This window comes from Nerophis ophidion, linkage group LG13 (assembly GCF_033978795.1).
Source record: "Nerophis ophidion isolate RoL-2023_Sa linkage group LG13, RoL_Noph_v1.0, whole genome shotgun sequence".
Taxonomy (NCBI): Eukaryota; Metazoa; Chordata; class Actinopteri; order Syngnathiformes; family Syngnathidae; genus Nerophis; species Nerophis ophidion.
The window spans coordinates 16,396,651-16,421,319 of record NC_084623.1 but is presented as its reverse complement, the minus strand read 5'-3'; the positions used below and the strand labels follow the sequence as shown (position 1 = coordinate 16,421,319).

General features: G+C 39.6%; 1 protein-coding gene across 1 annotated transcript; it reads right to left on the bottom strand.

The window, feature by feature from the left end:
• Positions 1-1,427: 1,427 nt before the first annotated feature.
• LOC133564904 (putative methyltransferase DDB_G0268948) lies at positions 1,428-23,298 on the bottom strand. Its single transcript, XM_061919438.1, has 6 exons — positions 23,058-23,298; positions 21,179-21,339; positions 10,294-10,510; positions 7,400-7,503; positions 2,328-2,465; positions 1,428-2,203 (listed from the first exon to the last, which is right to left on the bottom strand). Exons 1-6 carry the CDS (start codon positions 23,166-23,168, stop codon positions 2,113-2,115), a joined length of 822 nt encoding a protein of 273 aa, XP_061775422.1. The 5' UTR covers positions 23,169-23,298; the 3' UTR covers positions 1,428-2,112.
• Positions 23,299-24,669: the final 1,371 nt, after the last annotated feature.

Sequence of the window (24,669 nt, the reverse complement as noted above, 5' to 3'; positions counted from 1 at the left end):
TTATTTCTTCTCGATTTTCCAGAGCAAAAGTTTTAAAATAAATTCAAAAGACTTTGAAATAAGATTTAAATTTGATTTAACCGATTTTCTAGATTTGCCAGGATAATTTTTTTGAATTTTAATCACAATAAGTTTGAAGAAATATTTCCCAAATATTCTTTGTCGAAAAAACAGAAGCTAAAATGAAGAATTAAATTAAAATGTACTTATTATTCTTTACAAAAATAAACAAAAAATACTTAAACGTTGATTTAAATTGTCAGGAAAGAAGAGGAAGGAATTTGAATGGTAAAAAAGGTTGTTGTTTAGAAATACTGAAATCATTTTTAAGGTTGTATTTTTTCTCTAAAATTGTCTTTCTGAAAGTTATAAGAAGCAAAGTTAAAAAAATAATTGAATTTATTTAAACAAGTGAAGACCAAGTCTTTAAAATATTTTCTTGGATTTTAAAATTCTATTTGAGTTTTGTCTCTCTTAGAATTAAAAATGTCGAGCAAAGCGAGACCAGCTTGCTAGTAAATAAATAAAATGTAAAAAATAGAGGCAGCTCACTGGTAAGTGCTGCTATTTGAGCTATTTTTAGAACAGGCCAGCGGGCGACTCATCTGCTCCTTACGGGCTACCTGGTGCCCGCGGGCACCGCGTTGATGACCCCTGGTAAATGCTGTCTGTGAAGTGAAGTGAAGTGAATTATATTTATATAGCGCTTTTCTCTATTGACTCAAAGCGCTTTACATAGTGAAACCCAATATCTAAGTTACATTTAAACCAGTGTGGGTGGCACTGGGAGCAGGTGGGTAAAGTGTCTTGCCCAAGGCCACAAGGGCAGTGACTAGGATGGCTGAAGCGGGAATCGAACCTGCAACCCTCAAGTTGCTGGCACGGCCGCTCTACCAACCGAGCTATACCGCTCGTTGTTGTGTTCCCTATTTTTGAGCGTACAAAATGAAGGTGTGTGTTGAGTCTGACTTGGACATAATATGGACTATACACAAATGCTTTTTATGAAAATGTAATTTTGTTTATAAATTATTTGCAAGTCTAATTTCATTAACAACCTGGTCTGGTGAAGATAAGTTCCTTTTTTTTTAATCTTATAAATGAAATAAAATAAGATAAATAAATACACAAAAAAAAAACATTTTCTTGGATAAAAAAGAAAGTAAAATAATATAAAAACAATTAGATAAAAAATAGTAATTAATGATAATGTTAGTGGACACAATCATGTGTGCTTCAGGGACTGTGTCCCTTGCATACTGTTATCTATGTTGTGGGAACCAGAATTTTGGTAGCAGAAAGAAACAAGCCCTTTTTGAGGGAGTGGGTGTGGATGAGTGTGAATGGGGAAGGGAGGGTGTTTTTTTTTTTTTGGGTTGATGCACTATTTGAAAGTGTATCTCGTGTTTTTTTGTGTTGATTTGATAGAAGAAAACAAAAAGTTCCTTACTGACACCTTTATTTCTAAGAGGAAATTAAATGTTTTGACATTCCAGTACTCTGGAATGCCCTCCCGGTAAAAGTTCGAGATGCCACCTCAGTAGAAGCATTTAAGTCTCACCTTAAAACTCATTTGTATACTCTAGCCTTTAAATAGACTCCCTTTTAAGACCAGTTGATCTGCCGTTTCTTTTCTTTTTCTCCTATGTCCCACTCTCCCTTGTGGAGGGGGTCCGGTCCGATCCTGCTCGCCTGTGTATCGGCTGGGGACATCTCTGCGCTGCTGATCCGCCTCCGCTTGGGATGTTTTCCTGCTGGCTCCGCTGTGAACGGGACTCTCGCTGCTGTGTTGGATCCGCTTTGGACTGGACTCTTGCGACTGTGTTGGATCCATTATGGATTGAACTTTCACAGTATCATGTTAGACCCGCTCGACATCCATTGCTTTCATCCTCTCCAAGGTTCTCATAGTCATCATTGTCACCGACGTCCCACTGGGTGTGAAATTTTTCCTTGCCCTTATGTGGGCCTACCGAGGATGTCCTAGTGGTTTGTGCAGCCCTTTGAGACACTAGTGATTTAGGGCTATATAAGTAAACATTGATTGACATTGATTGACAAAACTCCTAGACACATACAGGTACTTTTGATATTTGAATACTGCTCACTTGACTACAAGTCCTTCATAGCTAGTAGGTAGAAATACTTGACGCCCACCATCACCTGAGTCTCTACAGACGTCACCTTCATGATGGACATCAGCCTGCAGTGAAGAGCACAGGAGGAATGTGTCAACATGTCACACCTCATGCAACAGGTGATATCAGGACTTCACATACTAATATGAGTTCATGACACAATGGGTGAAAAGCAAGAAGGTGAAGAACCTTTGACAAATGTCCTGTGAGAGCCCGGTTGCCTTCTGGGGATCATCTCTGAGCATAGCCTGGTAGCTGGAGAAGGACTCTACCAAGCCCATGTAGCTGCACAGTGGCATGGCTCTTCTCACGCACACACTTTCATGCCTGCAGGCCAGGGTACAATAAAACACGAGGAATTGATTGTACAAAAGAGGTTTGAAGCACATATTTTTACAGATCCACTATTAACCACTAATATCATAGTCAAAATGAAAGCTTGTTCTCATAGGCACCAAAAACTGTTAATAACGTTCAGACCAGGAGTGCCCATTACGTCGATCGCGAGCTACCAGTCGACCGCGGGGGGTGTGTCAGTCGATCTCCAGCCAGGCTTTTAAAAAAAATAAATCCTAAATATTAGTGATCATCAATCTTCACCAAGACGTCACTTAAATGACATTCACGGTACCGGAGGGTCTTGTGAGATGACGCTGGCTGCTGCAAGATCATTATTATGAAAATATGACCGAGAGGAAGGCGAGAATCACTTTTTATTTCAACAGACTCTCGCGCCGTACCTTCCGTCAAAACTCTAAAGGCCGACTGCACATTTCCTATCTTCACAATAAAAGCCCTGCTTCATGCTGCCTGCGCTAACTAAATACAGAGTCTAGGAAAACTGGCGTGCACAAGCGATCCCTCAGAAAGCTGGCGTGCACATCACTTGTGCACGCCAGCTTTCCGAGACTCTTATTTTGTTAGCGCAGGCAGCATGAAGCAGGGCCTTTATTGTGAAGATAGGAAATGTGCAGTCGGCCTTTAGAGTTTTGACGGAAGGGACGGCGCGAAAGTCTGTTGAAATAAAAAGTGTTTCTCGCCTTCCTCTCTGTCATTTTTTCATAATAATGAACTGGCAGCAGCCAGCGTCATCTCACAAGACCCTCGGGTGCCGTGAATGTCAATCAAGCAAGCTACAGAATTTGCCGCCAATGTTTTTCTTGTAAAGTGTATGGAAGCTGGATGAATTAGATGCCAAAAACCAACCACTTTCATGTGGTATTGTACAGAAAGGACAACTTTTTTTCTCCTCCATTTGAAAATGTGGGCGTTATCATCATTACTGTCTGATTCCAATCAATGCAAGTCATCAGAATCAGGTAATACACCAACTTATATTCTTGTCTTTGTGAAAGAAAGATATCTATATGTGTTACACATGCTTGTATTATCATGAAACACATTTAACTTGTTTACAAAAATGTCTCTTTCATAAATAAATAAATATAAATGATATATATAAATGAGGTAGATCCCCCCGAGTTGGTCAATTGAAAAGTAGCTCGCCTGCAGAAAAAGTGTGGGCACCCCTGGTTTAGACAAAAGTGTATATTATATATACTATTATATATAGTATTTATATAGGTGTGTGTGTGTGTGTGTGTGTGTGTGTATTTTGGTTATATGCATGTGTGTATGTATGTGATTATGTGTGAATATGTATGTATTTATATATATGTATATATGTATATGGATTGTATATATGTGTGTACATATGCGTGTGTGTTGTGTATATATGTGTGTGTGTACATATGTATATATATAAGTGTGTGTGAATTTCAATGTATTATATATAGATAACATATAGCATCTATGCAGCAACCACTGAATTGAATTATATTATATGTATTATTGTATTATATATTGTGTATGTATATATTGTATATGTATAGGGGTGGGACCTAATAAGTTTACTTCTTCCCACTCCCTCTTGACATCTACAAAAGATTAGTCACATGTAATGTTTTCAATGTAGGTGTAAAAATAATGTGTATGTACATATTTTTTTTTGTATTTTATGTCATTCTTTTGTTTTGTTTGCATGGCTCAAAATAAACCATTCATTCATTCATTCATTCATTCATGTACAGTACAACAATTCTGGGCCACCATTCAGAAAGCCGCCCATCCTACTTTAAACCCAACGTCATTGATCCATACATATGCTTGGTATGTTTACATGCATAGATTTGGTCAAAACCAGCATTTTATAACACATGTAACCCACCCCCCCAAAAATATATACATATATACAAATACAAATAATCAAACACATATACATATGTGTGTTAATATATACACGAACACACACGCATACACATATACATACATATATATATATATATATATATATATATATATATATATATATATATATATATATATATATATATATATATATATATATATATATATATATATATATATATATATATATATATATATATGTATCTACGACGAGTTAAGTTTATACCAAAAAGTTATATTTTGTTGTCATCTGACCACATGACATTCTCCCAATCCTCTGCTGTATCATCCACGTATCCATTTTGGTATAAACTCAACTCGTCGTGTTTGGAGGAAGAAGAATACTGAGTTGCATCCCAAGAACACCATACCTACTGTGAAGCATGGGGGTGGAAACATCATGCTTTGGGGCTGTTTTTCTGCTAAGGGGACAGGACGATTGATCCGTGTTAAGGAAAGAATGAATGGGGCCATGTATCGTGAGATTTTGAGCCAAAACCTCCTTCCATCAGTGAGAGCTTTGAATGGTTGACCAAATACTTATTTTCCACCATAATTTACAAATAAACTCTTTAAAATTCCTACAATGTGAATTCCTGGATTTTTTTGTCATTCTGTCTCTCACAGTTGAAGTGTACCTATGATGAAAATTACAGACCTCTGTCATCATTTTAAGTGGGAGAATTTGCACAATCGGTGGCTTACTAAATACTTTTTTGCCCCACTATATATATATATATATATATATATATATATATATATATATATATATATATATATATATATATATATATATATACACACATACATATACATATATATATATATATATATATATATATATATATATATATATATATATATATATATACAATCCCACCTTCCATATGATTTGGGAAATTGTAATAAATAACTTACAATTTCATGGCTGCAACATGTGCCAAAGTAGTTGGGAAAGGGCATGTTCACCACTGTATTACATCACCTTTTCTTTTAACAACACTCAATAAACATTTGGGAACTGAGGAAACTAATTGTTGAAGCTTTGAAAGTGGAATTCTTTCCCATTCTTGTTTTATGTAGAGTCCGAGTCTGGGGTCTCCGCTGTCGTATTTTATGCTTCATAATGCTATGATTTAAACGATTAACTCCAACGGGTGAAGCTTTCCTAGTTATTTATTAACCTGACCGGGATTTGAACCTAGTCCTTTCTGATTTGGAGATAGATGTTTTGACCACTCAGCCATCCTAGGTCTTCTTTAAGAGATATTTCGGGCCCCACAGTAAACTATGATATAAAAGATTAACTCCACCAGCTGAAGCTTTCTTAGTTACCAATCAATTTGAATAGGATTTGAACCCAGTCTGCTTCGATAGGGAGCTAGCTGGTTAAACGTTCAGCTATCCTTGGTATTCTTCAGATGACATTTCTTTCCTCAATGACATCTATATTTAAGAACCTGTCTCAGTAAAATAAGATATAAGCCTTTAAGTCCTCCTACTGGAACTTTTCTTTTTACCGGTCAACCTGACTGGGATTTGAACCTAATTCTCCTTGATTGGGAGATAGCTGCTTTAACCATTCAGCTAACCTTGGTCCTCTTATGGGGAGTTTTCGGGTCCCAATGACATATTTAATCAAGGACCTGTCTCAGTAAACTATGATTTAAATGAGTTACTTCACGGGTGAAGCCTTCCTAGTTACCGACCAATCTGACTGGGATTTGAACCAAGTTCCATTTGATTAAGAGGTAGCTTTTTAACCCTTCACCTGTCCTTGGTCTTCTTGAGGTGAGATTTCGGACCCCAATGACAAATTTAATTGAGAACCTTTCTCAGTAAACGATTATATAACATTTTGACTCCACCAGCTGAAGCTTTCCTAGTTACCGATAGACCTGACTGGAATTTGAACCCAGTCCCCTTGTATTGGGAGTTATCTGTTTAACCATTCAGCGATCCTTGGTGTTCTTCAGATGAGATGTCTTTCCTTAATGACATATACATTTAAGAACCTGTCTCAGAAAAACATGATATAAACCTTTAAGTCCTCCTACTGGATCTTTACTTGTTACCGATCAACCTGACTGACCTAATTCACCTTGATTGGGAGATAGCTGCTATAACCACTCAGCTAACCTTGGTCCTCTAATGGGGAGTTTTCAGGTCCCAATGACATATTTAATCATGAACCTGCCTCAGTAAACTATGGTTTAAAAGAGTAACTCCACTGGCTGACGCTTTCCTCGTTACCGATCAACCCGACTGGGATTTGAACCGAATTCTCCTTGATTGAGAGATAGCGGCTTTAACCACTGAGCTAACCTTGGTCCTCTTAAGAAGAGATTTCAGGTCCAAATGACATATTTAATCGAGAACCCGTCTCAGTAAACTATGATTTAAAAGAGTAACTCCACCGGCTGACGCTTTCCTAGTTACTGATCAAGCTGACTGTGATTTGAACCCAGTCCCATTTGATTGTTTAACTATTCAGCTGTCCTTGGCCTTTTCGCAAGGAGATTTCAGACCCCAATGACATATTTAATTGAGAACCAGTCTCAGTAAACCATGATATCAAATTTCAACTCCTCCAACTGGATCATTTCTCGTTACCGATCAATCTGACAAGGATTTCAACCTAGTCCTTTTTGATTGGGAGATAGCTGCTTTGACCACTTAGCCATCTTTGATCTTCTGAAATGGAGATTTCGGGCCCCAATGACATATTTAATTTAAAATAAGTCTCAGTATACTATAACATTAAAAAATAACTCCACCAGCTGACGGTTACCTAGTTCCCGATAAACCTGACTGGGATTTGAACCCAGTCCCCTCTGATTGGGAGCTAGATGTTTTACCATTCAACTATCCTTGGTATTCTTCATGTGAGATTTCTTTTCTGAGAAGAGGCTGTTTCCGTAACAGGTGTCTTATCTACGTAACAAGACTTGTTTGTGTGCTTTATGGGCACACAACCAGTCTGTGGTGGGACCTACGAGGTTATTGTCACTTACCACTCCTTGTTAGCATAAGGGATGGATGAGTAGGCTTCCCGGTACAGCTCGATAGAACTGGCACCAAGGTGAGGACTGCGGTAAGGATGTAATGCTGCATAAAACTGAAGAGCACAAAAAGGTAACATTAGACCATTTTACTTGGGTTTTGTCATCAGTGGTGCAATTTACATTAGGGAAGGGACTCATGGTTGCATTCCTGGGGGGAAGGCTCATTAATTTTGCAATGCAGTCTGCTGAAAATGATGGAAAGCGACAAGCTATAGAGCAACTAACTCTGTGGTCAAAGTTACAATCAGACACGAAACACATTTTAAGGTATTCAATACTTTACTGCCATCCGGCATCTAAATTTGTCACGTTTTAAGTGTCAGGTAACCCGCAACGAATGGGGCCATATGATCCACTTCCTACGGTATCGGATTTTACTCATCAGAATCAATTCTGGATTCGAAATCCATATTTTTTGATCAAAATTAATATTTTTTGATAACATTGGGTGCCAGTTCTGTGATTAACTACATTCCTCCATAAAACAGAGCTGATTAATTTCTATATTACTTTAAAAAAAAAATTCATTAAAATTCTACTCAAACAAAGTCAAATAAGGCAAAGAAAGAAGTATCCAACACTTCTTAATTCGAAAGTAAATATGATAAAGATAGGGGAGTCTACGTCAATGATAGGATTTGCCTGAGTGGCTGGACAGGACGGATTAAAAACAAATAGTTGTCAGATTTTTCTTTAATCTATTTTGGATCGTTACAAATAAAAATTGCAATCAATTCGAATGTTTTTATTTTCTATTTTTTAAGCCCCACCCCCTGACCGCTACAGTGTAGTAAGTTGTAGTGAGTTCACAATCACAGAGAATCTACAGCAGGCCTGGGCAATTATTTTTACTGGGGGGACCAATTTTAGTCTGTGGGACGACACACACACACACACACACACACACACACACGAAAATCTGCTGTACAGAATGTGTGTGTGGGTCCTATTTCTAGGAACACTAATACAAACCCCGTTTCCATATACAGTAAGTTGGGAAATTGTGTTGGATGTAAATATAAACGGAATTTGCAAATCATTTTCAACCCATATTCAGTTGAATATGCTACAAAGACAACATATTTGATGTTCAAACTGATAAACTTTTTTTTTGTGTGCAAATAATCATTAACTTTAGAATTTGATGCCAGCAACACGTGAGAAAGAAGTTGGGAAAGGTGGCAATAAATACTGATAAAGTTGAGGAATGCTCATCAAACACTTATTTGGAACATCCCACAGGTGTGCAGGCTAATTGGGAACAGGTGGGTGCCATGATTGGGTATGAAAACAGCTTCCCAAAAAATGCTCAGTCTTTCACAAGAAAGGATGGGGCGAGGTACACCCCTTTGTCCACAACTGCGTGAGCAAATAGTCAAACAGTTTAAGAACAACGTTTCTCACAGTGCAATTGCAAGAAATGTAGGGATTTCAACATCTACGGTCCATAATATCATCAAAAGGTTCAGGGAATCTGGAGAATTCACTCCACGTAAGCGGCATGGCCGAAACATACATTGAATGACCGTGACCTTCAATCCCTCAGACAGCACTTTATCAAAAACTGACATCAATTTCTAAAGGATATCACCACATGGGCTCAGGAACACTTCAGAAAACCACTGTCACTAAATACAGTTTGTCGTTACATCTGTAAGTGCAAGTTAAAGCTCTACTGTGCAAAGCGAAAGCCATTTATCAACAACATCCAGAAACGCCGCCGGCTTTTCTGGGCCCGAGATCATCTAAGATGGACTGATGCTAAGTGGAAAAGTGTTCTGTGGTCCGACGAGTCCCCATTTCAAATTGTTTTTGGAAATATTCCACATCGTGTCATCCGGACCAAAGGGGAAGCGAACCATCCAGACTGTTATCGACGTAAAGTTCAAAAGCCAGCATCTGTGCTGGTATGGGGGTGCATTAGTGCCCAAGGCATGGGTAACTTACACATCTGTGAAGGCACCATTAATGCTGAAAGGTAGATACAGGTTTTGGAACAACATATGCTGCCATCTAAGCACTGTCTTTTTCATGGACGCCCCTGCTTATTTCAGCGAGACAATGCCAAGCCACATTCAGCATGTGTTACAACAGCGTGGCTTCGTAAAAAAAAAAGAGTGCGGGTACTTTCCTAGCCCGCCTGCAGTCCAGACCTGTCTCCCATCGAAAATGTGTGCCACATTATAAAGCGTAAAATACGACAGCGGAGACCCCGGACTGTTGAACGACTGAAGCTCTACATAAAACAAGAATGGGAAAGAATTCCACTTTCAAAGCTTCAACAGTTAGTTTCCTCAGTTCCCAAACGTTTATTGAGTGTTGTTAAAAGAAAAGGTGATGTAACACAGTGGTGAACATGCCCTTTCCCAACTACTTTGGCACATGTTTCAGCCATGAAATTCTAAGTTAATTATTATTTGCAAAAAAAAAATAAAGTTTATGAGTTTAAACATCAAATATATTGTCTTTGTAGTGCATTCTATTGAATATGCGTTGAAAAGGATTTGCAAATCATTGCATTCCGTGTATACATACATCCAACACAATTTCCCAACTCATATGGAAACGGGGTTTGTAGAATAGCATGCAAAAGCGCAGATTCCAACCATTGAAATACTTTGTATAGTTCAAGACTCAAGTTCATTTGAAAACATCACTGCACATCATAACGGCAGCTACAGTTTCCATCTTAAAGATACAAAGAAATTATTTAGGAATGTCCGGCGGGCCAGATTGAAAAGTTTAACGGGCAGCATCGCAGGTCTTATCTACAGAGTAGTAGATTGGAACTCCTTTTGTTCAGCAGTTCTAATATTTAAAAGAGGTTAGACCAGAACAAGCACCTCTTTGCAGACTTGGTTCAGTGACTGCAAGCAGCAATCGGGGTAGCTGAGATCCATCTCGACGGTGTAGTTGAGCAGAGCCAAGCAGCCGTGAGGCTTCAGGACCCGTTGGGCCTCCTGAAGGAAGCGTGGCCTGTCAAACCAGTGGAAGGCAGACATGGCAGTTATCAGGTCCACTGAGCCGTCGGCAAACGGCAGCTCCTCGGCCACACACTGCCTGAAGGCGATGACAGAAGAGTGAATTAGACATGTTCCATGCTGTACTTCAACGTTCAACAAATGCTCTTTTTATGGTCCTTTTTCGTAATAGATTATTCAATTGGTGATGGTTCTAATGAAAAAATGCCTAAGGGTTGTGATCAACCCTTGGGGGGACCCTTTGTGGGTATTTTTATGTCTTTGAAGATGACATTAAAAGATTACAGTTGGTACAAAATGCGGCTGCTAGACTTTTGACAAGAACAAGAAAGTTTGATCACATTACGCCTGTACTGGCTCACCTGCACTGGCTTCCTGTGCACTTAAGATGTGACTTTAAGGTTTTACTACTTACATATAAAATACTACACGGTCTAGCTCCATCCTATCTTGCCGATTGTATTGTACCATGTGTCCCGGCAAGAAATCTGCGTTCAAAGGACTCCGGCTTATTAGTGATTCCCAAAGCCCAAAAAAAGTCTGCGGGCTATAGAGCGTTTTCCGTTCGGGCTCCAGTACTCTGGAATGCCCTCCCGGTAACAGTTCGAGATGCCACTTCAGTAGAAGCATTTAAGTCTCACCTTAAAACTCGTTTGTATACTCTAGCCTTTAAATAGACTCCCTTTTTAGACCAGTTGATCTGCCGTTTCTTTTCTTTTTCTTCTATGTCCCACTCTCCCTTGTGGAGGAGGTCCGGTCCGATCCGGTGGCCATGTACTGCTCGCCTGTGTATCGGCTGGGGACATCTCTGCGCTGCTGATCCGCCTCTGCTTGGGATGGTCTCCTGCTGGCTTCTCTTTGGACGGGACTCCCGCTGCTGTGTTGGATCCGCTTTGGACTGGACTCTCGCGACTGTGTTGGATCCATTATGGATTGAACTTTCACAGTATCATGTTAGACCCGCTCGACATCCATTGCTTTTCTCCTCTCCAAGGTTCTCATAGTCATCATTGTCACCGATGTCCCACTGGGTGTGAGTTTTCCTTGCCCTTATGTGGGCCTACCGAGGATGTCGTGGTGGTTTGTGCAGCCCTTTGAGACACTAGTGATTTAGGGCTATATAAGTAAACATTGATTGATTGATTGATTGATTGATCATATTACGCCTGTACTGGCTCACCTGCACTGGCTTCGTGTGCACTTAAGATGTGACTTTAAGGTTTTACTACTTACGTATAAAATACTACACGGTCTAGCTCCAGCCTATCTTGCCGATTGTATTGTACCATATGTCCCGGCAAGAAATCTGCGTTCAAAAGACTCTGGCTTATTAGTGATTCCTAGAGCCCAAAAAAAAGTCTGCGGGCTATAGAGCGTTTTCCGTTCGGGCTCCAGTACTCTGGAATGCCCTCCCGGTAACAGTTCGAGATGCCACCTCAGTAGAAGCATTTAAGTCTCACCTTAAAACTCATCTGTATACTCTAGCCTTTAAATAGACCTCCTTTTTAGACCAGTTGATCTGCCGCTTCTTTTCTTTCTCCTATGTCCCCCCTCCCTTGTGGAGGGGTTCCGGTCCGATGACCATGGATGAAGTATTGGCTGTCCAGAGTCGAGACCCAGGATGGACCGCTCGTCGGGACCCAGGATGGACCGCTCGCCTGTATCGGTTGGGGACATCTCTACGCTGCCGATCCGCCTCCGCTTGAGATGGTTTCCTGTGAACTGAACTCTCGCGGCTGTGTTGGAGCCACTATGGATTGAACTTTCACAGTATCATGTTAGACCCGCTCGACATCCATTGCTTTCAGTCCCCTAGAGGGGGGAGGGGTTGCCCACATCTGAGGTCCTCTCCAAGGTTTCTCATAGTCAGCATTGTCACTGGCGTCCCACTGGATGTGAATTCTCCCTGCCCACTGGGTGTGAGTTTTCCTTGCCCTTTTGTGGGTTCTTCCGAGGATGTTGTAGTCGTAATGATTTGTGCAGTCCTTTGAGACATTTGTGATTTGGGGCTATATAAATAAACATTGTTTGATTGACTGATTGACATCATGCAACAGAATGTTCATTTTAAACGTTAGCGGGATGAAATATGGCCACAAGAGTTGTATCAGAATTTAACCATCCATCCATTTTCTACCACTTGTCCCGTTCGGGGTCGCGGGGTGTGCTGGAGCCTATCTCAGCTGCATTCGGGCGGTAGACGGGGTACACCCTGGACAAGTCGCCACCTCATCACTGGGACTAGGGCCAATTTAGTGTTGCCAATCAACCTATCCCCAGGTGCATGTTTGTGCCGGTGGGAGGAAGCCGGAGAACATGCACACTCCACACAGAAATATTCCGAGCCCGGGATTGAACCCAGGACTACTCAGGGCCTTCGTATTGTGAGGCACATGCACTAACCCCTGTTCCACCCTGCTGCCCTTGTATCAGAATCAATCTCAAAATTTGCTTTGTCCGTTCTTTGCCAAGTTATTTTAAGCACAAACTCGAGTGAGTATACATGGGAGTTCCGGGTCCCTTTAGTCCCACATTGATTTCCTTTAAAAAAAAAATGGCCATTTTCAATAATACTGTACACCTGTCATTGTTACGGCTCAAGCACCTGACGCCTCTCATTCTTCGGAGCCTCTGGACACGCCCACGGGCATTCCTCTTCTGCTGCGGCCTACAATATACACACATGAGAGCTCGACACCTTTCTTAAGCCAGCATGTCCTGCGTTTTAGCGCCAGAACGTAGCTACCTGTATAGTTCAGTAAGCCCTGACGTCTCTAGCTCCTTTTTCATGTGCCTACTGTCTCTCTGCGTTTCCCCATCTCTGTGCTCATTGCCTCCTATCCTGCCGTCATTCCGTAGTTCCTGTTTGTTCCCTGGTTTCGAGCTGTGTGTCTAGTCTCCCTGGATTCCCTCTGGTTTTCTTGTTGCCTTCCCGGATCTCGACCTCTCGCCTAAGCACGGACTCGGACACCTCGCTCCTGCCCTTGACCACTTGCTTGCCCACGGACCTCCAAGCCTGCCTTGCCCCTTCTTGGCTTCTGCACCTCTCACAAGACGCACCTTCAACATTGTACGGTAACACTCACCAGCTAGACACATCACATAGTCACACCATACACATTTGGATTTATTACACACGTCATTTTATTATATTAATAAATACGCCTCAGGCTAAAAGAGGTCTCTGCCTCAGTGCTGTCTCTTTCTGCACTTAACCTTCAGTTATCTTATTATGCTATTTTCAAGCAAAAAAAAATTAAATACATGAAAATCCGATTAGAAGTGTAATTTGACACTTCAACCACTAGATACCGCCAGAGTACCATTGAGTACCATATATTCATATTAGACCAGGGGTGTCGAACATGGTTACACTGAGTGTCAGATTCAAACACTGATGACATCTATCAAACAGACAAAGAAGCAAGGAATTTAACAGAGACAGATTTTAATGGCGCTCAATTGAGGAGAAACATCTGGGCTGTACTCTTGTACAGTCTCCTTGTACGTCTCCTCTTTTATTCGGACTTTCCCTGATTACATGGCAACAGCTGTTTCTAACGGGATAAGGGTCGTAAACAGCCGCTGCCTTTGGTCATAATACAGTTCAAAGAAAAAGTGTCTGGAAGGGGTCAGGTCCTGCTTCCTCTCCGCTTTGTAGATCTTTGGTCAAGACAAAATCTTCCTGTGGATTACAATACAAAGAAACTGACACCTTCATGTCGCTTCCCATCCTACCCAGTGGAGTTTTTCAAGCCTTTTGATTGGTAAGATCAAAGACAGCTTTTGTCTGCTCGCCGGTAACTCATTGAAATACAAAGTTTTGTGATAACTTAAATGCAATTATTTTGACACTGAGGGCCACATTGCAGTTATGGCTGCCCTAAGAGGGACGTTTGTAACCGTATCTAATTTATGAAAACAGATGTATAAGAATTCACTTCATGATACTGTAAAAATAATTACTGTGCATTTGATTATTATATGTGTATTACATTGCATACACTTCAAAAAAAAAAAAAAAAATTTCTGTTAAAAAAAACAAAAAACTGGCAGCTGAGTCGCCACAACTTCACCATAAAATTTACGATGTTTTTTTTACAGCAAATTACTGTAAATAGAAAAACGGAACTATCGTTTTTCTTTTTACTGTAAAATCCTGAGAATTTAGCTGCCAATTATTTGTACTGTAAAATCTATTGTAATTCTGTGATGAGGTGGCGACTTGTCCAGGGTTTACGCCGCCTTCCGCCCGATTGTAGCTGAGATAGGCGCCAGCGCCCCCCGTGACCCCAAAAGGGAATAAGCAGTAGAAAATGAATGGATGGATCTATTGTAATTTCTGCAGTATAACATTTTATGAATAACTTACTTTGATATAACTCAAGCGGACATTTATTTTGTTTAAATTTTAAAAAGTTTTAAATTAATGATTGTATCATATTTGTTGCATTATTATATAATACAGTTTAAATATACTATATTTACTATGGACTGTAATACATGTATTTCTGTCTGTTACAATGAAAAGATTACATTTAGTAAATAGTAAAATGCTTTATTGACTTACTATTTAAGGGCTTTCGTGGGCCGATTTAAATGATGTGAGGGGCCAAATATGGCCCCCGGGCCTTGAGTTTGACACCTGTGTATTAGACGTATAGTTGCATGCATGCACAAATGTTGCATAGTTTGTGTTTTTAATAATAATAATAATAATAATAACTTAGGTTTATAGAGAAGTGGGAACTCATCATTCATTCACACCTGAGAAGTGGGTTTTCTGTGACAAAAAGGGAGTAAAATATACAAAAACTACAAAACTTTACATGCATGTTCCTTTAGGAACCCGTGAGATAAGATGAGGGGTTCCTCAAGGCTCAATTTTAGGTCCCATTCTTTTTCATCTTTACATGCTGGCTCTTGGGGACGTCATTGGGAGACATGGCATCGGTTTACACAGTGGTACATTGATGACACAGGACTAATAGATATCGTTTTCATTGTCGAAATCAATTCATGGGTGGCAGGGAATTTCCGACTGCTCAACAAGGACAAAACCAATGTTTTAGTTATATGCCCTTAAGGCCAGAGGGAGAAACCTTTACCAAAATTACAGGATTTTAAACCAACACAGTCTTTAAAAAATCTGGGCTTGATTTTGACTTTTATCCCCCGTATTAAAAGAACTACAAAAATATTTTTTTTATCATCTCAACAACATAGCCAGAGTCCACCCATTTATCTCAGGCCAACACGGAGGTGCTAATGCATGATTTTATTTCCTGTCGTTTAGAGTATTGTAAAGCCCTGCTCTATGGCCTTCCAAAAAAGAATATCAGAAGTCAACAATTCTTACAGAACTCAGCTTCACCCGCGCTGACGAAGACTAGAGCAGTGGTTCTCAACCTTTTTTCAGTGATGTACCCGCCCGTGAATTTTTTTTTAATTCAAGTACCCCCTAATTTTAAACCTAATTTTTGGTTGAAAAAAAGAGATTAAGAAGTAAAATACTGCACTATGCCATCAGTTTCTAATTTATTAAATTGTATAACAGTGCAAAATATTGCTAATTTATAGTGGTCTTTCTTGAACTATTAGGAAAAAAAGATATAAAAATAACTAAAAACTTGTTGAAAAATAAACAAGTGATTCAATTATAAATAAAGATTTCTACACATAGAAGTAATCATCAACTTAAAGTGCCATCTTTAGGTATTGTAATAGAGATCCATCTGGATTCATGAACTTAATTCTAAACATTTCTTCCCCAAAAAAAGAAATCTTTCACATCAATATTTATGGAAAATGTCCACAAAAAATCTAGCTGTCAACATTGAATATTGCATTGTTGCATTTCTTTTCACAGTTTATTACATTCATATTTTGTTGAAGTATTTTTCAATAAACATATTTCTAAAGAATTTTTGAATTGTTGCTATTTTTAGAATATTTAAAAAAAAAATCTCATGTATCCCTTGGCATACCTTCAAGTACCCCAGGGGTACACCATTTGAGAACCACTGGACTAGAGGGTAGGCGCACATTACACCGGTTTTAAAGTTGCTTCAGGGTCAATTTCAAAGTTCAATTATTGGTTTTCAAATGTTTTAATGTCCATGCACCTTCAAATTTATCTTACCTGCTTTTAGCTTATCAACCCTCGCAGGCCTTAAGGTCCTCTGGCACTGGCCCTTTTATCTTTACCAAATACCAGTAAAAAGACCCACAGGTAGGCGGCGTATAGCCACTACGGCTCCCACCTGTTGAACAGCCTGCCAGAGAGCCACAAGACTGCAGAGACCATTAAATTACTATTTACTTTTTAAAGGCTAAAGACATGTTTTTAATCAGGCTTTTTACTGATAATGTTAAACTGTTTTGATTTTTTAATCTTAATTATATTCAAATTACTCCTATTAATATCTCAATGTTAAGTTTTTATGAACTTATTATTAGATTATTTGTATTTTATTTTTTACAGATATTTTATCGTATGTTTCATACTAATTTTTAGATGCCGTTAATTTTTGTTATTCTCCAGTGTGGACGCTTTGAAGGTGGAGTTTTTCCTCAAATCCAGGCAGCATGCCATGTTTAGTTTTTTTTTGTCCTGTGAGTGCGTGTGTGAATGCATGTGTGTGGGTGTGTGTTTGTGTGTTTGTGAGTGTGCGTGTGCGGGTAGGAGTGTGTGTGTTTTCTTTTCATTTTTTTTTAACAACACTACCCTGTGTATGAAAAGTGCTAAATGAATAGGGTTGGGTTTGATTTGTTATTAACAGGCTGATCTACAGATTTACAAAAAAATATTAATATAAACAACTTTCATGGCTGACACACCTTCTGGGTCCCCAGGAACTATTTGAGGGATCCCCAAGGTTTAATAAAGAAACAATTGGGTTGAGAATAACAGAGGTCTCAACCAACATTCCAGAGCATTTAAATACAAAATAAATAGTATCCTTTATTCACAATCAATCAGCAATTCAAGCCAAATTATATGCAATAATTGCATGGTGCAAAATTAATTTAAAGCATATTTGTTTTGTTGTAAGGGCAACACTATATATTCTGACTCTAAAAGACAAAGATCACATTGTTCATGATCTGAGAAAAATCAGCTCCAGGATTATGAAGGCAGAAGAAAATGAGACGGACAAACAAAGACATTCTGAAACAGCATGCAGCACATATAAAAGATTAAGGTCAGGGCTATTCAACTGGGGGTGGGGGCCAAATTCGGCCAGCGAATGACGAAAATGTTTGAAGCAAATTAAATAATAAAAACAATAAAGTGCTTCTGTTGTATAAAAAACAGTTTGTAACTGTGTAAACATTTGGCAAACTTATGTTTGTACACTTGTATTTTGCATAAGAGGTCTATTTTTTCCAGAAGTTTATAGCAGGAAAAACCACACGGCTGAGAGAAAGAGAGTATAGCTCGGTTGGTAGAGCGGCCGTGTCAGCAACTTGAGGGTTGCAAGTTCGATTCCCGCTTCCGCCATCCTAGTCACTGCCGTTGTGTCCTTGGGCAAGACACTTTACCCACCTGCTCCCAGTGCCACCCACACTGGTTTAAGAATGTAACTTAGATATTGGGTTTCACTATGTAAAGCGCTTTGAGTCACTAGAGAAAAGCGCTATATAAATATAATTCACTTCACCACCGCTACACTTGTCTCTTTTTTCCTTTTCCTTGCGCTTTGTCACCCCATTTCAATGTTTATATGACCTACCACCCATGTGGGCTATTAAACTGGTGGCCAAGGGGCCAAAAAGAACTTGGCAAAGACTAACATTTTTGCAGCACAATCCTTAAAACACTGGTGTAATGTAATATAGATGATCTTTGATGTGCTTTTTGCAGTAAGCCCTTAAAGGCCTACTGAAACCCACTACTACCGACTATGCAGTCTGAAAGTTTATATAGCAATGATGAAATCTTAACGGTGCAACACATGCCAATACGGCCGGTTTAGTTTACTAAAATGCAATTTTAAATTTCGCGCGGAGGTATCATGCTAAAACGTCGCTGTATGATGCGCGTGACCTCACACATAGTAGAGGACATTTTGTTCCAGCACCATTCCCAGCTATAAGTTGCCTGTGTTCATCGCATAATTCCACCGTATTATGGACATCTGTGTTGCTGAATCTTTTGCAATTTGTTCAATGAATAATGGAGACGTCAAAGAAGAAAGCTGTAGGTGGGAAGCAGTTTATTGCGGCCGCCTTTAACAACACAAACACAGCCGGTGTTTCATTGTTTGCATTCCCGAAAGATGACAGTCAAGCTGTACTATGGAACAGAGATGGATTGGACCACACACACAAAGTACAGTGTATTATGCAGCGATCATTTCGAAATGTCGTGTTTCGAAGAGGGTCCCTTGCGAAGGACAGAGATGGGCATTGTCACCACGCGTCGACTGGTGCTGAAGAAAGGTGCGGGGCCGACCTTCAGGTTGTACAGGTACGACCATATAATCTCACTAAAACACTAGTAACACAATAAGCAGATAAGGGATTTTCCAGAATTATCCCAGTAAATGTGTCTAATAACATCTGAATCGCTCCCACTGTATATTGTAGTCCTTCACTCTCACTTTCCTCACCCACGAATATTTCATCCTCGCTCAAATTAATGGGGAATTTGTCGCTTTCTCGGTCCGAATCGCTCTCGCTGCCGGTGGCCATGATTGTAAACAATGTGAGGATGTGAGGAGCTCCACAACCCGTGACGTCACGCGCATATCGTCTGCTACTTCCGGTACAGGCAAGGCTTTGTTATTAGCGACCAAAAGTTGCGAACTTTATCGTCGATGTTCTCTACTAAATCCTTTCAGCAAAAATACGGCAATTTCGCGAAATGATCAAGTATGACACATAAAATGGACCTGCATTCCTCTTTTAAATAAGAAAATCGCATTTCAGTAGGCCTTTAACAGCAGATTCTCAGAAATATACTTCACAACAAAAAGAATAACAATGACGAGAGAAGTATGACACCCCCGACCCTTAGTTCTGTGGAAACGTGGCTCCCAAAACAACATCGTTGTCCACAGAACACAGGCGTTTTTTACGGGGAGTTTGAAGGGACACATGTTGAGCTTCAAAACACATCGTAAACACGGTTCTTAATGTCCACCACAATATCCAAATAGGAGCACCAGGGCATGTAAACTTTGGGAAAATACTAAATAAAACAACTGTAACGTGGAACGTGATACCTATTTCTTGTTTTAAATCAGTTCCAACAGCGGATTTTATTTTCGGATTTTATTATTGACATGTTAAATACAGTATTAACTCAACTTACGCGCCTACTTAACTCGAAAAACTCTGAATCCAAAATCCGTCCTCCAAAAACACCCCAATCTTAACATGTAACAGAACTTTAAGACAATAAATGTTTGGGTGTCCCATCCATCCACTTTCTACCGCTTATTCCCTTTTGGGGTCACGGGGGGGGGGCTGGCTCCTATCTCAGCTACAATCGGGCGGAAGGCGGGGTACACCCTGGACAAGTCGCCACCTCATCACAGGGCCAACACAGATAGACAGACAACATTCACACTCACATTCACACACTAGGGCCAATTTAGTGTTGCCAATCAACCTATCCCCAGGTGCATGTCTTTGGAGGTGAGAGGAAGCCGGAGTACCCGGAGGGAACCCACGCATTCACGGGGAGAACATGCAAACTCCACACAGAAAGATTCCGAGCCTGGATTTGAACCCAGGACTGCAGGACCTTCGTATTGTGAGGCAGACGCACTAACCCCTCTGCCACCGTGAAGCCCGTTTGGTTGTCCCATCCATCCATTTTCTACCGCTTATTCCCTTTTGGGGTCACTGGGGGGGCGCTGGCGCCTATCTCAGCTACAATCGGGCGGAAGGCGGGGTAGACCCTGGACAAGTCGCCACCTCATCGCAGGGCGTTTGGGTGTCCCATTCAGTAAAAAACTGTAAAATTCCATTCAGTTTTTTTGGAGGTGGTCTGTCATAACTTTTTTTTAATTCTATCTTATCATTAGTGTTCCTGGAAAAAAAAGGGACCCAAACACATACTGTACAGCAGATTTCCACAGCTAAATGTGTACATACCATGTATACAAATATACACCTTGGTGCCCACATGTTTTTTTCTCTGAATGTGGCCCCTGTGTCAAAATATTTGCCCAGCTCTGATATACACTCTACATCAGTGGTCCCCAACCTTTTTTTATCCGTGGACCGGTCAACGCTTAATAATTTGTCCCGCGGCCCGGGGGGTGGGAGAATCCTTCTTTTTTTTTTTTTTTTTTCTTTGTCATGAAAAAGGGAGGTTTTTGTCATGAAAAAGGAAGGTTTTTGTGGTGTGCACTAATTGTAAGTGGATATTGTGTTTTTTATGTTGATTTAATAAAAAAAAAAAGAAAAAAAGATATATATATATATATATATATATATATATATATATATATTTTTTTTTTTTTTTTTTTTTTTTTTATAAAAATGAATAAAAAATTCTTCTGTGGCCCGGTACCGCGGCCCGGTGGTTGGGGACCACTGCTCTACATCACATCCAACATTGGACACTGATGTCATCAACCCTCGAATTATCGGAATTGGGGGAAACCACATACAGTTGCAGCAACTTCCTGTTTCACTGGCTTCCGTATGAAAAGTACAAGCAAATAAATTGCAGTGTGGAAAAAAAAAATACATACATTGATTTTAATTTTTTTAGTAGATTTGGGCTTACCTATATGTAATGTTTGGCTCTTTAGCATGCTCCAAAGCCTCCTGTATCTGGGCAGGGCTAATGTCCGTTCCCACCACAGAAACAAAGTGTTTGGCCAGCTGCACGGTACCTTGACCTGACCCACAGCCCACGTCCACTGCGAGCTCTAACGGACCATCTTCCTGCCAAAGTATCACATGTTGTAACATTAAAACAAATGTATAATCAACCATGCATGGTTGAAAATACAAAACCCGTTTCCATTTGAGTTGGGAAATTGTGTTACATGTAAATAAAAACAGAATACAATGATTTGCAAATCCTTTTCAACCCATATTCAATTCAATGCACTACAAAAACAAGAATTTTATGTTCAAACTCATTAACCTTTTTTTTTTGTTGCAAACAATAATTAACTTAGAATATCATGGCTGCAACACGTGCCAAAGTAGTTGGGAAAGGGCATGTTCACCACTGTGTTACATCACCTTTTCTTTTAACAACACTCAATAAACGCTTGCGAACTGAGAAAACTAATTGTTGAAGCTTTGAAAGTGGAATTCTTTCCCATTCTTGTTTTATGTAGAGCTTCAGTCGTTCAACAGTCCGGGGTCTCCGCTGTCGTATTTTACGCTTCATAATGTATCACACATTTTTCGATGGGAGACAGGTCTGGACTGCAGGCGGGCCAGGAAAGTACCCGCACTCTTTTTTTACGAAGCCATGCTTTTGTAGCACGTGCTGAATGTGGCTTGACATAGTCTTGCTGAAATAAGCAGGGGCGTCAATGAAAAAGGCAGCGCTTAGATGGCAGCATATGTTGTTCCAAAACCTGTATGTACCTTTCAGCATTAATGGTGCCTTCACAGATGTGTAATTTACCCATGCCTTGGGCACTAATGCACCCCCATACCATCACAGATGCTGGCTTTGCGTCGATAACAGTCTGGATGGTTCGCTTCCCCTTTGGTCCGGATTACACAATGTCAAATATTTTCAACAACAATTTTAAATGTGGACTCGTCAGGCCACAGAACACTTTTACACTTTGCATCAGTCCATCTTTGAAGATCTCGGGCCCAGATAAGCCGGCGCCGTTTCTGGATGTTGTTGATAAATGGCTTTCGCTTTGGATAGTAGAGCTTTAACTTGCACTTACAGATGTAGCGACGAACTGTATTTAGTGACAGTGGTTTTCCAAAGTGTTCCTGATCCCATGTGGTGATATCCTTTAGAGATTGATGGCGGTTTTTGATACAGTTCCGTCTGAGAGAACAAAGGTCACAGTCATTCAATGTTGGTTTCCAGCCATGCCGCTTACGTGGAGTGATTTTTCCAGATTCTCTTAACCTTTTGATATTATGGACCGTAGATGTTGAAATCCCTAAATTTCTTGCAACTGCACTTTGAGAAACGTTGTTCTTAAACTGTTTGACTATTTGCTCACGCAGTTGTGGACAAAGGGGTGTACCTCGCCCCATCTTTTCTTGTGAAAGACTGAGCATTTTTTAGGAAGCTGTTTTCATACCCAATCATGGCACCCACCTGTTCCCAATTAGCCTGCACACCTGTGGGATGTTCCAAATAAGTGTTTGATGAGCATTCCTCAACTTTATCAGTATTTATTGCCACCTTTCCCAACTTCTTTGTCATGTGCAGCTGGCATCAAATTCTAAAGTTAATGATTATTTGCAAAAAAAAATTTTTATCAGTTTGAACATCAAATATGTTGTCTTTGTAGCATATTCAACTGAATATGGGTTGAAAATGATTTACAAATCATTGTATTCCGTTTATATTTACATCTTACACAATTTCCCAACTCATATGGAAACGGGGTTTGTATGTATCTAGTACACACATTTCATTTTATACTGAAAATATTAACTTTTGGCTTTACCTGTTTTCTCGCAAAGTCGATCACATGCTGGATCAGGTGATCCGACGGAGGAATCCTGTACTTCCGATAAGAGCACGCGTGCTCTTTGCCTTCAAACAAACGGTGAGCCATGACAAGTGGTGAACGCACACCTCAGGAGAGCTGCAAAAATAAAAACAAGTGCTTTTAAATCTGCGTTTTCATTCAAAAACTACACACACCAGTAAGTTGGACACCGTTTACCACACTCACACTTTCACACAAAGAGCGAAACAAACAATGGGTCTCTTGTAAGATGGGAGGTTTGTTGGGATGTGGAATGCTTAGCAATTAGGACCTTTAAAGGAACAGCATCTTTTTAAAAGTTGTCTCTTTTTTTTCAAAGATAGATAGATAGATAGATAGATAGATAGATAGATGGATAGATAGATAGATAGATAGATAGATAGATAGATAGATAGATAGATAGATAGATAGATAGATAGATAGATAGATAGATAGATAAATAGATAGATAGATAGATAGATAGATAGATAGATAGATAGATAGATAGATAGATAGATAGATAGATAGATAGATAGATAGATAGATAGATAGATAGATAGATAGATAGATAGATAGATGGATGGATGGATGGATGGATGGATGGATGGATGGATGGATGGATGGATGGATGGATGGATGGATAGATAGATAGATAGATAGATAGATAGATAGATAGATAGATAGATAGATAGATAGATAGATAGATAGATAGATAGATGGATAGATAGATAGATAGATAGATAGATAGATAGATAGATAGATAGAACTTTATAGATTCCAACAGGAGAGTAGGACCCGAATACGTTTTTCAAATAGTTTAAAGGCCTACTGAAACCCACTACTATCGACCACGCAGTCTGATAGTTTATACATCAATGATGAAATATTAACATTGCAACACATGCCAATACGGCCTTTTTAGTTTACTAAATTGCAATTTTAAATATCCCACGAAGTGTTGTGTTGAAAACGTCGCGGTTTGATGACGCGTGCGATTGACGTCAACGGTTGTAGCGGATATTATTTTCCAGCTCGATCCCAGCTATAACTAGTCTGCTTTAATCGCATAATGACATAGTATTCTGGACATCTGTGTTGCTGAATCTTTTGCAATTTGTTCAATAAATAATAGAGAAGTCAAAGTAGAAAGATGGAGCCTTTAGCCACAAAAACACGGCCGGTGTTTTCTTGTTTAAAATTCCCGAAAATGGCAAATAAGGCATTTTCCAGAATTATCCTAGTAAATGTGTCTAATAACATCTGAATCGCTCCCACTGCAATCACCTTTTTTTTTCTTCTAGTCCTTCACTCTAAATTTTCTCATCCACGAATCTTTCATCCTCGCTCAAATTAATTGGGAAATTATCGCTTTCTCGACAAATTGACTATATATATATATATTAGGGCTGGGCAACGATTAAAAATTTTAATCGAAGTTAATCGCACTATTTCTCTGATTAATCGCGATTAACTGCATTGTATACGCAAAGCCCAATAATGAATTCAAAAGTAGTGTGTAGTGCACCTTTATTGGAATATTCTCCCACATGAACAAAAGCGCCAAAACATTTGTTGTGCAAACACAATT

Coding starts and splice junctions, on each gene's coding strand:
- LOC133564904 (XM_061919438.1), bottom strand. CDS start 23,168: ATGGCTCACCGTTTGTTTGAAGGCAAAGAGCACGCGTGCTCTTATCGG. Junction 21,340..23,057: donor TCGACTTTGCGAGAAAACAG/GTAAAGCCAAAA, acceptor ATACTTTGGCAG/GAAGATGGTCCGTTAGAGCT. Junction 7,504..10,293: donor TGAACCAAGTCTGCAAAGAG/GTGCTTGTTCTG, acceptor TGTGCTCTTCAG/TTTTATGCAGCATTACATCC.